Source organism: Macrobrachium rosenbergii, chromosome 1 (genome assembly GCF_040412425.1).
Source record: "Macrobrachium rosenbergii isolate ZJJX-2024 chromosome 1, ASM4041242v1, whole genome shotgun sequence".
Classification (NCBI taxonomy): Eukaryota; Metazoa; Arthropoda; class Malacostraca; order Decapoda; family Palaemonidae; genus Macrobrachium; species Macrobrachium rosenbergii.
In genome coordinates, this window is record NC_089741.1 from 34,782,450 (window position 1) to 34,795,976 (window position 13,527).

General features: G+C 42.5%; 2 protein-coding genes across 3 annotated transcripts in view; one reads left to right on the plus strand and one right to left on the minus strand.

The window, feature by feature from the left end:
- Positions 1-633: 633 nt before the first annotated feature.
- LOC136840168 (chromatin-remodeling ATPase INO80-like) lies at positions 634-8,886 on the minus strand. Its single transcript, XM_067106632.1, has 2 exons — positions 8,706-8,886; positions 634-848 (listed from the first exon to the last, which is right to left on the minus strand). Exons 1-2 carry the CDS (start codon positions 8,884-8,886, stop codon positions 634-636), a joined length of 396 nt encoding a protein of 131 aa, XP_066962733.1.
- A 2,442-nt stretch (positions 8,887-11,328) lies between these two features.
- Positions 11,329-13,527, plus strand: part of LOC136848918 (uncharacterized) — a 30,408-nt gene continuing 28,209 nt past the window's right edge. The window contains exons 1-3 of one of the 2 annotated variants that reach the window (XM_067121843.1): positions 11,329-11,524; positions 11,650-11,809; positions 12,880-12,969. In XM_067121843.1, coding sequence (XP_066977944.1) covers positions 11,520-11,524; positions 11,650-11,809; positions 12,880-12,969 — 255 coding nt within the window. In that variant the 5' untranslated portion in view covers positions 11,329-11,519. The remainder of the gene's footprint in view (positions 11,525-11,649; positions 11,810-12,879; positions 12,970-13,527) is intronic. The other variant, XM_067121767.1, reaches the window with a different exon arrangement.

Consider the following 13,527-nt stretch of genomic DNA (forward strand, 5'->3'; position numbering starts at 1 on the left):
TTATTGCTTTGCACCAGACACCACATATTCTTTAGAGCTTGAACTTCAAATTAAATGGCCTCTATGAGCGTGTTTCTCCATATAGATGTTTATCTTCTGAATAATAAACAGAAGTAAAGTGTGTAACAATGGTAAAATAAATGAAAATATACAAGTATTTTATATGGATATTTAGCTGATAAATAAGACACAATGTAGCGTATTGGTTAAATACCAATTATAAAAAAAAAAAATCCTGTTTAATGTCTCCTGTTTAGGATGCTTACGATCACAAGCTCTGCTGTATTACTGATTATTTCTATGCAATCATGAGACAATGGAAAAACAATAATTTACAGCAACTCTGAATTAAAGCATTAATGAAGGAATAATGAACAGCACTCTAAAACATCTTGTCAGCAAAGCTTTATGCTAAGTGAAGAAAAAACCTAGTCAAAAGGCAGCAGGAGGTCTCATCATGTGTAATCAACCTTGGCTGCTTATGAGTAGGCAGTCAACACTCAATTTTCTGCACATACCAGGCTACACTCCAAAGTAAAATAAGTTTGCATATGTTTTGTGGAAAAAACAGATAATTAAATGATAATAGTTACATTTTTATATCAAACATTAGCATAAACTAAACTGGGCTTATCAGAATATACATACATCCTCATTCTGATAGAAGTGTGACTGGTCATGCTTGCGTAGTCTGTGTTCCCTCAACATGTTTTCAAGGTATTCTTGGGTGAATTCTGAATCATCATTGTCATCATCACTGTCCGAATCAATGAGTACTTCCTTTAACCAGTATCTTTTCTTACGAAGCCCTTCAAAGTTGAAGAGATGGCTTTTGTCATTCTCCCTCTCTGTAAAAGAGAAAAAAACATAAAACTTCAAAGAGAGATTCTAAATTTTGATCATATATGGTTCAAGATAGCCACTCAGAGTAAACCAGCCAAACTCAGAGCCAGCCTTAAGCCCAGATAAATTTGGAGAGTTGGAGACAGGAAGAGTATCCATCTGTAAAATTTTGACCAAAACCAACACTGAAACATTGAATACAGAATCAGCTGGAAAGACTACTAATGTCCACTTGCTGAAATTGTCAGATAAACTTATAAACCACAGCTCACAAGTCTACTTGAGGTACATTCTGAGTGATTTATACCTCAAACATAAACACACACATTTTTGGCCTTGGGTTTTCAGAACCATTAGACACAAATAAAAATCTCAACACTGGCACCTTTACTAACTGCTCTTTATCAATGATACTGATATGCCAAGGGTCTTACATAAACCTCAGTTAAAATCATTTATTTGCATTTCCAAAATTTCACCGATAATTTACCCCCAAAAACAAAAATATCATAATTCAACTTTTAAAGATAACAAATGAATGAGATAACTTTGCCATTCATACAAGTCTAGCCATGTTATAGACAAAATATAATTAAAAATGGATAATAAATAGCATATATCGAAACAGGTTTAGATATAAGAAATACTGCAAAACACCTTTTATTTTTTAGTTTTGATACCATTAATAAAAATTATATTTTCATAATAAAATTAGTTTTCATATAGTACTTTTAAGTAATTACATAACTATAAAGTACTTTTCCATTTAGTATTGGCAGCGTTAATTTTAAAATTGGTAGTGCTCGATTGTTTAGTGTAGTGATGTTCCGTAGCCCGCGGGGAATGTTAGGAAGCGACTTAACAGGCGACCTCATTCTGTTTCTGCCCTTATGTCCATCTGGTGACTCTGTTCTGTAATTACTTGTGCTAAGTATATATGAAACTAGGTACGTATGAAATATCATTTTCATATAAGTAACATAAAGTAACTCTGTAGCTGAATTTACACATTGCAGGAAGTGGGTGCATGGACATCTGTATTCCATTCCAAAACATTGGCTATGTAATGAATCTGGAAATGAACAGATTTTCTTGTTGAAATAATGCGCCCAGACTCCTTATCAGCTAAGAGAGCTATTGCAGGAGAACACTGCCTCTGGTTGGTGCCCATCTTAACTTGTAGTGCGTAGCAGTATAGCTGAAATTGCCTCTGCCAAGTGTGTCGTGCACAGGTTTGTTTCTTCTTGTGTGACATATTATTCATTCCTTCTTCTTACCTGCGTCTTTCTTCTCGTGAGCGTTATGATTCACGTCCACAGCGTCTCTTCCATGATTCAGCAATAGGTTTATTATTTAGAAGGATTTATATGAAATGTAATATATTTATCAGAAGGTGTAATGGAGACAGAAATGGTGTTCTTTACTTTAATGATGAAATTTAATTACATGCACAAGTACAATTACAGTTTACAGTTTACTATCTTGAAAACCACTCTTGCTAGTCGAAGTTCAGTTTGTGTCTGGTTAAGTAGCCCTTCGGTCAGTGGTTAGTAGCTATGCAGAATCTGGTTAAGTAGCCGAGGTCAGAAGTCTGGTTGGGACCACTGAAGCTAGAGAGGAAATGTCATCTTGTAGTGGTGATTAGTGACTCTAGCGTTCTTCTCTGGCTTCATTCTGCTCTGGAACCCTGGTTCTTCTTTCTATCTTCCATCTATCACTTGAAGATACACTCATTGGAAGATTTTATCTGTAGGCCTCCCCCTCGAACAGCTTGATTGGGAAGGACAGTTGTGGGTGTTTTAAAATCTTTCCTTAGAGGATTTGATTGGAAATGACCTCAAGAGGAGAAGTTAGTAACTCCTCCCTTTAATGTCTAATTGGAGAAATGGTGAACTACTTCACTTTGTCCAGCCCTTTTTTCCTGGAATTTCATGTAAACACCTCCTACTGAAGGCGGGGTTATAGATATGGCTGGAACGTTAACTCCTGACAAGGTACTCAGTAATGCTTGGTCAGCTGAATCGCGAGGGCACAGGTTCCAGATTTTATGATCAGTTTTATGGCCCTGGGCGCGATATACTCACTCACTCTTTTGAGTTCGTACGAAGATGGTTTCCTGCGGTTAGCTTACTTGATATTTCTAGCCTCGTAATGCATAACAACCTAGGCTTAATTGTTGTTCTCTCTCTCTCTCCTGTCTTTATTCTTTCTCTCTCTCTCTCTTTATTCTTTTTTTCTCTGTATTTATTCCCCCCCTCTCTCTCTCTCTCTCTATTTAATCTTTTGCTATATCCCTACTCAGTGGCGCTGCAGAAGAAGGAGTACTCATGGCCTGGCAGCATCGTTAAATGCCCTTGCCCTGGGCGTGCCAATAAAAAACAGCCAAACAATTTCACCTACACTGAAAATAAACAACTACCCATCCACTGAAAGTGGTGGATGCTCCAGGTACATTGTAATCCCCCAGGCTCCCCAAAAAATTCAACACTTTACTATAAGGTGAAGAGACAGGAGAAAATTCTCCGCTTCCTCCTTCAGTGCCATGCAAGTGAAGAACTATTACACTTCCAGTGGGCCAATTGCCAAAAGGAAGTGAGTGATATAATGTGCCTGAAAGCTAATGAGGGAGAGGCTATTCTGGCGTCTTAGCTTTCCCTTAACAGGTAGGCAAATTGTTTTCCTGAATCTGTGACTGCATTCCAAAAATAGTGTTCATTGGAGATGAAAGACAATGCGTTCACAGGCAGGGCAAGACAGGATCTTGTCAGGATACCATAGGTATGGATGGCCCTATGATTATAGGGCTTGCTCAGGTAAAACCTGACAGCTCAAACTAAACATTTCACTCACTTTCCCAGAGCCAGGGGTGTCCATCAATTACTTAAGGGAGAGAGCACAGATCCTGTTTCTTTCTTGGCCAGGAAAACGTAGCGTTAAAGCACAGACTGTCTCCATGAGCAGAATCTGCTCACTCATCTATAGTCTGAAGTTCACTAACTCGTTTGGCATTTGCTAGGGCTACAAGGAACAGAGTTTTCTAGTTAAGTTGAGAGACATGGAACGGAGAGGCTTGAAAGATATGGAGTCTACTCTTCTCTACCTTGGAAGTCTCGAAAGACTTAATAGGTCGCTAAGATCTTGGTTAGAAGATAAAAGTAGACCTTTGTGTTTAAATACTAAGCCTAGTATTGCTTTATGCCCCTTGAAGGTGGAAGTTCTGCTTTCTGAGCTAAAGAGGAATTCACAGATGAGATGTTATAACTGTTACACCACCGTCGGAAGACTACCCACTAAGATTGGAATACTTGACAAGAAGACCGACATCTGCATCTTGCAACAGTCTCCGTAGTTGGTCTTGAAAAATTCACTTCTTTCAAGCAAGATCCCAAACAGTCTGTAAATCTGTCCAAGAAAAGAGTGGCCCCCCGCCTTAGTGGTATCTTTGAAGTGAGGTTGTCTGAGTAGATATAGATTGTGTGGAAGGAGTCATGGAGGTGCACAACAACATAGCTGGTGAACCATCATTCATGGTTCAGAACAAGGGCTAGCGTCGTCCGCGTTGATGAGCTGAAAATTCGTTCAGCTTTTCCTTGGCCCAGAGGCTGAATCTGGAAGGCATAAGGTCAGGCTGGACCTAACTTGCAACGGCATAAGTTGCCTTGTAAGAGGGTCTGGAATTAAGAGAAGCAGAAAAGAGGAGAGAGCCCAAAGGTTCCATGAGACAGCAAACCAGGCCAAAATCAGCCTGTCCCATAGATTCTAAAGATTCTGCCAGACCAGGGGATCTAAGGTCCACTTGGCAGGAAGGACATGCTTCTGATGGTTCAGTGCATTGGCCAGAACTAATTAGCTTGCCCTGAAAAAGTTGAGTGACTGGAAAACTCGATCTGATATGCCCATTGTAGGAGCTCTCTGCTGAGAGAGAGTTAGACTCATGCTTCATCTCTTCTCTATGGCTAAGGACTGTGGTCCTTGAAACAAGATTACCACTGTCTAGGTGTGAAATAGGGTTGAGAAGCAATGAAACTGTGAGCAAAAAGCTTTCAGCTATCTGACAGAGATGAGAATACACTTAGGACTGTGGTCTTGTAACAAGATTACCATAGTCTAAGTGTGAAATAGGGTCGGTAAGTGCTGAAGCCGAAAGTGAAAAGCTATCAGCTTTCTGACAGAGATGAGAATATTCTGTTCTTTGAAGGGTCACATCCCCGAAAACTACCCAGTTCCCCAAGCAGGCTCCTGAACCCAGATCCTAGGCATATGAATGAAAAACTAGGTCTGGGCTTGTGGCTGAAGGCCTTCCAAGGTTCGCGTTCGGACAGCCATTATTTAGGTCTGACCTAATTCGGGGCTAAAGGGATAAACAAAAGTGTCCATAAGTCAGTCATCCATGTAAAGACTGATGTTCCCAAACATGAAGTCAAATGCTAGAGGAGTGAGGACTCGAGAGAAGGGTTGCTGTAGGGAAGGTGAAAAGCAGATCCTCGCACTAGAGTACCCTGTCCTGACAAACGGACTTGAGGTGCTCCCAGAGTCCAGCGGGGACATGGAAGGATACTTCCTGCATAACCCACATCTTCATCCAAACACCCTTGGAGAATGGGTGATAGGATTTTTGGTTCATCTCTACTGCATTCTGAACCGTTTTCTATTCTTAGAGAAAAAAGGGGCGTTGTGGGCCATGCAGATTCACTGACAACTATAAGGACTCGCAGACAACCGAGCTGAGGGAACTTGCAGATCCTCGTCCCAACTCGCAGACAACTATGCAGACTAGCTGCCGACACTGCTGACTGGTCAGCGGACACTCCAGACAATCAAAGCAGGCTCGACCATAATGGACTCAGTCACACCACATGCATGCCGATGACATATGTAGAAAACACAGAGTCTGAGGCACGGCCTGCTGGGTCTGTCAAAGTGAGACAATCACTATGGAAACATTCACAATCCTCTCAAGCTGTCTGAGGGAAGAGGTGCTGTAGGCCCAGAGGTAGAAAATATCAGGGCTGAATCGACTGTCACGACTCCCTCAGTAGTAAAAAAGCACCAGAGTTTTCTCTTTTTGCGATTTCAAAGTAAAGAGCAGAAATCTCTAAAAAACATTTCAATCATCCTTACCCACACAGGACAGGACTCAGAGACAAACTGAGGCAATGTCTCTTGACAAAAAACTAGAAGTCCTCTATCTTCTTAGCCAGTGCTCCTGCTGCCTGAGGAGGGAGCTTTCTTCATGAAGCTCAAAAACACTGGACATAAATGTCCTCGTCTGCAAAGGGTATGACTCCTAGACACTAACTGTCATGGATGCTTAGCACCCGTGCGCTCGATGCAAGAATGCTACTGAAGGGTGGTGCAGGTTATCCAGGGACTGGCGCGATCGGCAGAAAAAACTGGAGCAAGGCACTCAATTGGGAACTGGCACTCAGATAAAACCAATTGCATTCTAAAAAAGGTAGTCATCGAGCACTAACAAGCCAAGCACTCGGAATCCAGTGTCCAAGTGCTTGAGGGTGGTAATTGGGCGTGCGAGGACTGGCTCAGGGCACTGGAAGGTTGGTGCAGGCCCTTGGCAGCTAGTGCTGAACTCTCTTGGCAACTGGTGCGGCGTGCATAGCCAGTCCGCGGGCGCTCAGGAGTCGGTGCTGGGCGCTTGGAGACTGTGACTGACGTATGTTGCTCAGGCGAACTACACTGGGCACGTGGCAGCTGGCATCGAAATCTTGGCAACTGGTGCCGAGCGTGCATAGCCAGTCCATGAGCAGTGCAACCTGGTTGAGGATTGAGAGAGGGATCTCTCGTCTGTTTCGACGGAATAGGAGACGGCTTGTTGCCGCTACATCTTTTCAGGGGACAGGACACGCCAAGAAGTGGCCTAGAATGCCTAATGTCAGGGCTCTCCATGTCCAAAGACAACTGGTGGACACTAACTAACAGAGACGCCCTTCCAACAGGAGTCTGAGGGTCTTCCACTTTGTGAACTGTGAGCAACAGGTTCTACTAAGGAGGTGACTGCCATGGACAAGGCCCACCAACCTCCTTTGGACCCTCATTAAATCTTCTCCCTTTCAACTTAGGAGTGTTGAGGGCACTGGGAGTCATGATGCTTGGAAATTGCTGGGCACTTACGAGTGCTGGAAGAGTGTTTTGGCACCAAATACTGGCGCTCTACAACTGGAAGTTCAGGAGACAAGCTCCGTGGACTTCCAAACCAGAATCCGCATCACTAGAGGAGAACTACAGTACATCCTTTTGGACGCCTTTTCAATAGTTGTCCACCGAGGCCTGGGACCAGACAACAGACTCAACTGAGGGGGGAAACTACCTGGGAGCAAACCCCCTTGGACTACCTTGGACCACCAGTATGTCTCCTCCCAGGTTCAGGGGAGCATGACAGGGACTTTAGGTCTAAGAAATCCGGCAGGCGATGGCCACCTCCTCTCCTACACCTCCAGATGCTATTTTCAGTTGCTGTCTGTGGCAACCTGGGAATATAAAATAAGTTGCGTGAGGCAACTACCCGGGGACTTCCCATCAGCCTCCATTGGACTTTCAGTATGTCTCCTCCCAAGTGCAGGGGAGTATGACAGTGACTTAGGTCTAGGAGAACCTACGGGCCGGATAATCACCTCCTCCACTGCACAAAACTTCACTATCACAAGGTTAACTTCTGTTAACCCAGACACAAGACTGGCAAAGGCACAGGAAGGAAGCAAGGGAGCCAGGCGGGGGAGAAGATAAGAGGGCTAGTAGCAGGAAAGTAAAATTATTTTTGGGAGAGTGGGCGCCAATGATCAGGAGCTGGCCCGGGAGCTGAGTACTCCCAGATTGTAGCTGGTGCCAAGCATGCTGGGCACCAGGTGAGCTAGTAGCTCGGGTAGCTAGTGAGCACTCCTGGGCACTGGGGGAGGAAAACATCACTTTGGTTGTAGTAAAAGCCGTTCTACGTGCTGAATCTACTAGGCCAGAGAAGTCCCCTTGGGAGGAGGCAGAAAATCCCAAAGGAGCTTCCCTGGTGGCGTAGAAAGAGTATCTCATCTTCACAAGTTTGTTCGCGGAAAAGCTAATGTTGCTTTGCCTTGTTCTCTCTTGAGCCGGCCAATCATGCACTTCATGGAGAGTCTTCTCGAAGAGGATAACCTCTTATGCAGTGCCTTGGAAGACTTCTTCCTCATAAGAAGTAAACTTGAGAAAGATGGAGCAGGCAGAAATCTGGGAAACTATCCAGGAGAAATCTCAAAAGGGACAAGTAAGCTGAAGAGGGAACCAAATCCTGAACAACTTCCTCTTCCTCTGAAGAAATAGGGGATAAAGACTTGTCTTTAGTCTCAGGAACTGCTGAGGTTTTCTTCAAGAAACCCATAAGTTCCATCAACTGTCACTTGAGCAGAGCTAACGAATGATCCTCCTGAGCTGATGACAACAGCTGTGGAGTAGTGGAAGACATCGGGAGCTCGAAAGAGGGAGCCTGGCATAAGAAGGTTGGCGCCAGGCGCTCAGAGGAAGTTGGGCACTTTGGGCACTTGTGAGTCAAAACATGGCCCTCAGGACTGTTCCCAAAACCAAAGAATGACGAGGGTGAGCTGAAGAAGTGGTCTGATCCACAAAGCTGCAGGAAGGCTGCAGGCTAACCTCCCTGTACCTCTTAACTGCTGGAGGAGTATTCTTCAAGATTTGCATGCCTCTTAAGCAGGCACGACAAAGCAGGACAGCAGTAGGGACGCTTCTTGTCAGGGCTGGAAGCTTCTGACTCTGAAGAAAGCTGATGCACTGAAATGCCTTTCCAATGGTGTTGAGTCGAAGCCTGGGAACGAACAACAGGCTCAACAGAGGGGGGCTGACTGCCTGTGGGCAAATCCCACCAGCCTCCCTTGGACCTCCAGTATGTCTTCTCCCCGGTGTGGGGAAGCAGGACAGTGACCTTTGTCTAGGAGCACTGGTGGGACAGACAGCCACCTCCTCAATATTCACAACACTGTCACTTCTCAATGCAGTATCACTTTGCACATTTTTCTCCAACAGAGTTCTAACTGTGGACCCCATTTCCATAATAGTGATGACTAATGGTGTTCTGATCAGACTTGATTGAGGCTGGTGATACCTAAGAGAGTGGAATCATGGGAACCTGAATCAGGAGTAACTGGTAGAGTAGGAGGGCTAAGGATGGGAGACACAGGAGGAATTGGAGGAGTAATAGCTCTATCATCCACTAGACTAGGAAAAGGAGTAGATTCTGTACTAGCCCTATTCTCAGCCCTAAGGGCTGCCTTCCTCTTTCTATCCCTCTCAAGTTTCTCTAAATGGGATTTTAAAATCTTCCATTTCTTATCCTCCCAATCCTGACACTTTAAGCAAGTATTATCTTTGTTATATTCTTGCCCGCTACATTCTGTACATTTAGTGTGAGAATCGTATGAAAACTTGGTCAACCTAGTTTTACAACCCTCTGAACAGAAGCGAATGCTAGATGAACTGGAATCTGACATGTTAACTAAAGAAAATCCTATAGTTAACCACAAATAAAAAATCAACTAACGATTGAAGGCCAAAGTAGCAGCGGAAAACTCCTGATATTGCTCGGAAGCCGGCCGGAAGCGAATTGAGCTCTCTGCTAAGTTGTTCCTCTCAGTCCCAGATAGTGGGTGGGGCTTGTCACCTACACACAAACAATAGAAGCGCTGCCGCTCGAATTTTGAATTTTTAGGCTGCAGTGGTTAGGAACCCAATAGCTATGTAATTACTTGGTAAGTTATTTATATAAAACAATAAAAATTGATCCTGAAAGCTATAGGCTTGAAGGCTACTCAAAATCAGCGATAATATTTCACCGAAATCCGGTTATCCAACTGGCGAATAATAAACAAAGTTGCTGCAAACACTCGATGTTTCTGAAACACGGCAGAAGAATCAGGTTGTCTGTTAAGTCGTTCACCGTATTTGCGTTATTAAGGTGGACTGGATCACCTACACTAAACAATCGGAGTGCTACCGAAAATTTTAAATTTATGCTACTGCACGAGTAGAAAGTATAGCTATGTAATTACTTGGTAAGTTACTCGTATGAAAATTATATTTGTAACTAAAGATAAACTTTTATCCACACACACACAGATATCTTCTGTTTCCAGTCTCCTATTCCCTGTATACCCATACATGAAGAAGAACCTCATCTCCTTGAGGAGGATATAATAGTTGGCCGGCTTCTCTTCATCACGGCATCATATGAGCGTCCAATAATCGAACAACCATCTTCAAGGAAAAAGTCGCTGTGTAATCATTGTAGCTCGTGTTAGTTTTGTGCTTTTCCAAATTAAATTTCATTTCATGGATACAATGCATTGTATTACCATTACATTTTCTAAAACATCTGCAGCCAAGTTCTTGAGTTTGAGGAGTTCTTGCAATTGTTTTTGGATAATAAGAATAATTATATTTTGTATAACTTCTTTACCTTCACCTTCACTAACAAAATCATTAAGCTTCAAAACCTTTATCTGACTATTTTCATCCTAAAATCATGCAACACACAGAATAATGTAAAACATCATAGAATAGAATAGGCTATAGACTTTTATGCCAAGGCCATTCACTGAGACCTATGAGGTCATTTAGTGCTACCGAAAGGAAATTGGCAGTAAGATGATTTGGAAGAAAGGTGTAACAGGAGGAAAAACTTCTGAGTCGCACTTGGAAAGAATTTTTAGAAAGGGTGGCATGTCAGATGGAAGTAAGAGAATATGAACGGAGTTACAGTAAAAGAAATGAGAGATGTTGCAGCTAGGAGCTGAAGGGATGCTGCAACGACCCTTAAGCAATGCCTACAGTGCACCATGTGAGATCTTTTAGTGGCTACTGCTGTGAGGAGCTTAAAACAATGACCACAGTATATGAAATATGCCAGAAGGTGGGAAGAGATTGGAAATATGAGAGGTCAATGGCTGGGAGTTAGTCAGGTGTGGCAGGAGTAGAAATATGGGAATTAGTTTAAACAGCTATTAGCATCTTCTACACCTGTTCTGCTATTTTTCCTTCCTACGTATAGAATTTTTTATCTGTCAGTATGATATTTGCTCTGTTCCCTACATTGTGGCTTGTTGAAAATCCTCAGTAAATGTGGAAATGCTATATGAAATAGACAAGTACCACAAGGGTGACACAGTTATGAAAAATGAAATATGATGTAAAATTTTGTAAGACAATGACTACTTTTGAAGGGTATGGTCTTGCTAAGTGGACAGAAGGTAGAAGTTACTTAATAGTGATATTTTGGAAGGGACTTTTCACTACAGAGTTATTGTAATTTATTGCCTAACACATAAATCAGAGACCATATTCAGGGGATTGGCATTGAATAATCTCCATAATGACAGAGCAATGATGAATGTTAAGGACACTTACTCATACATTAGAATTTTTTATTTCATCAATCTCAGTCTCTCAGGTTTAATTGATATAGCGTCAACTAAGAACGAAAGCTAGAACTATGGAGAAGGTCTGGAAGAGAAGAGGTGGTTTTGAGGTGGTGCGGTCATGTGGAGAAACTGGAGTACAATAAGAAATTTGATCTTAAACCTTGTCTTTTTCAGGGATCCTCTCTGACACAGTGGTGACCGTCATCTCTTTCGATGTGGCGACAGGAGACGGACTTATGATAGAGAACGGGGTTTTCGACGCCAATGATGTAAGCGATTGTCTTATAGTCACTTGTGGCCATCTGATTAATATCTTCAATATTTATGAACATAAAATACATGAATGTTTGTGTGGAGTCATTCCTCATCATCTTTCTCTTTTATCTGACTTTAGGTTATCAGGATACATCTCTCCAGGGACACAATTCAGGATCCCGGGCTCCACCATCAAGACCACATTCCAAACTGACAGCTCTGTCACCAGAGCTGACAGGTCCACTACTAAAAAGGGGTTCAGGCTGCGCTTTGGCAAAGCCGGTAGCGGCTGTTCTAAGGTGAGTTGCCATTCAAAATATTATATTTAGGCTCCCAATCCTCTTGACTTCCCATCTCTTATACCATGAGATCTAATAGCCTCTGTTTGCAGAGTCCATAAAGTTCTTACTTTGCAGATTGCAAACAGCGGACGCGGCCTTGTGTTCATCCAGTGTATGGGCCTAACTTTTAAATATGTTGCACCTCTTGGAGAGAGTTAGTCATTCTAATCCTTCGAGCAACCAGACTGTTTCTTGAAGTGCTTCTGGACGTATGGGTTTTCTCTTCGCAACTCGAAGAGTTGTTTGGCCATATACTTTCCTCTGTCTTCCTCCTGTTTGGCAATCACTTTCTCCATCACACTTCTTTCCGGTGCATAAGACCAGTTTAAACTGAACCAACCACCGCCATTTACAGTGTGCCGTGGATGGTACACTGTACCATAATATTTACCTCCCAACTAATTTAACTTCACATTGCCCCAGCCCCAGTTTTCTCAATGTATTTAAAGACATGTCCTCAGGGGGCCCATGTTAATTCAAAATGAAACACTGTGGTCTCACTGGCATAATGATAAAGACATGCCTAAAGACACTGAATTTCTCAGTTTTTTTTCACATTAGCAAATTTTTTGCATGTAAAATGAGAGAGAAATTTTGAGCTTGTTCTCTAAGCGTCTCTTCAATTATGTCTCTTTGAGTTGAGTTTCCACCCTCAGTAATGTTTCCTGACGCGTGGCTCTAGTTCAGACTTCTTTTATGTAGCATCAACATTTCAAGAGAGTTGCGAGCATTTCATACTAATGCAACTTACCCGTTGATTCTGAGTGAAACAACTCAAAAAACGTGTTTTTTTTGAGTTATTGATACCATCAGATAGCCCGTTCTTTATTCCATATTGTGGTAAAAACGTCTTACTTGTATTTGTAATACTATTACTAACCGCTAGAGGGCATGAAGTCTCAGTATTAGGCTACACTGGAGGAGTATAGATAGTTTTAAACTTGAAATTGCTTCTGCTGAAAAACAGCAATTTTTGAGTAATGTCACTCTTCTGGTAAATCAGCCGTATGTTTCCGTAACTTTTCCAGTTTGTGTACGTCACTTCGAAGGTGAAAATCAAGAGTCCTCGTTTTTCCAAACCACATCCGGCAAACAAGCAGTGTGAATACAGACTGAAGGTAAGCAATGAGCCTCTTTTCTTGTGCCTTTCGTCTTTCCCTCAGCGTGAGCTTCCAGCGTGGTTTATCCACCTACCTGTTTATCTGTCAGCTACTTCTCTCATTTATTTAGTTGCGACATTTTGCAGACCTACGATTGCCGGCGAGATTATCTGAGATAATTCTAGATGAGCCTCTGAAGTATTTAGAGACGTGGTTGGGTTCCGGACGCAATGATCAGAGCGCAGTTTCGCATTCAGGCGTCAACTAAACGTGCATCTCAGGTGTTCATAAAAAGGGAGAAAGTTAAGAATGTTTCACCATTCAAAGCGGCTTTATGCGTTTACTGTAGTTTTGAAATTTGCTTGGGTATTATTTTTCATTCTTAATTTTAAACTGACAGTAAGCTACGTATCTGAAGCTTTCATTGTAGGCCTTAGCTTAATCTAATTGCAGTAAGTAAAGCATAGGCTATCAAATCCTACTCAGAGATCCAGTTATGTTCTGCTGAGCTGATGCCTCTTATGCTGCAACTTTCAAAGCAGGCCTGCCAGACTTTCCAACATGCCCAGCTTACAG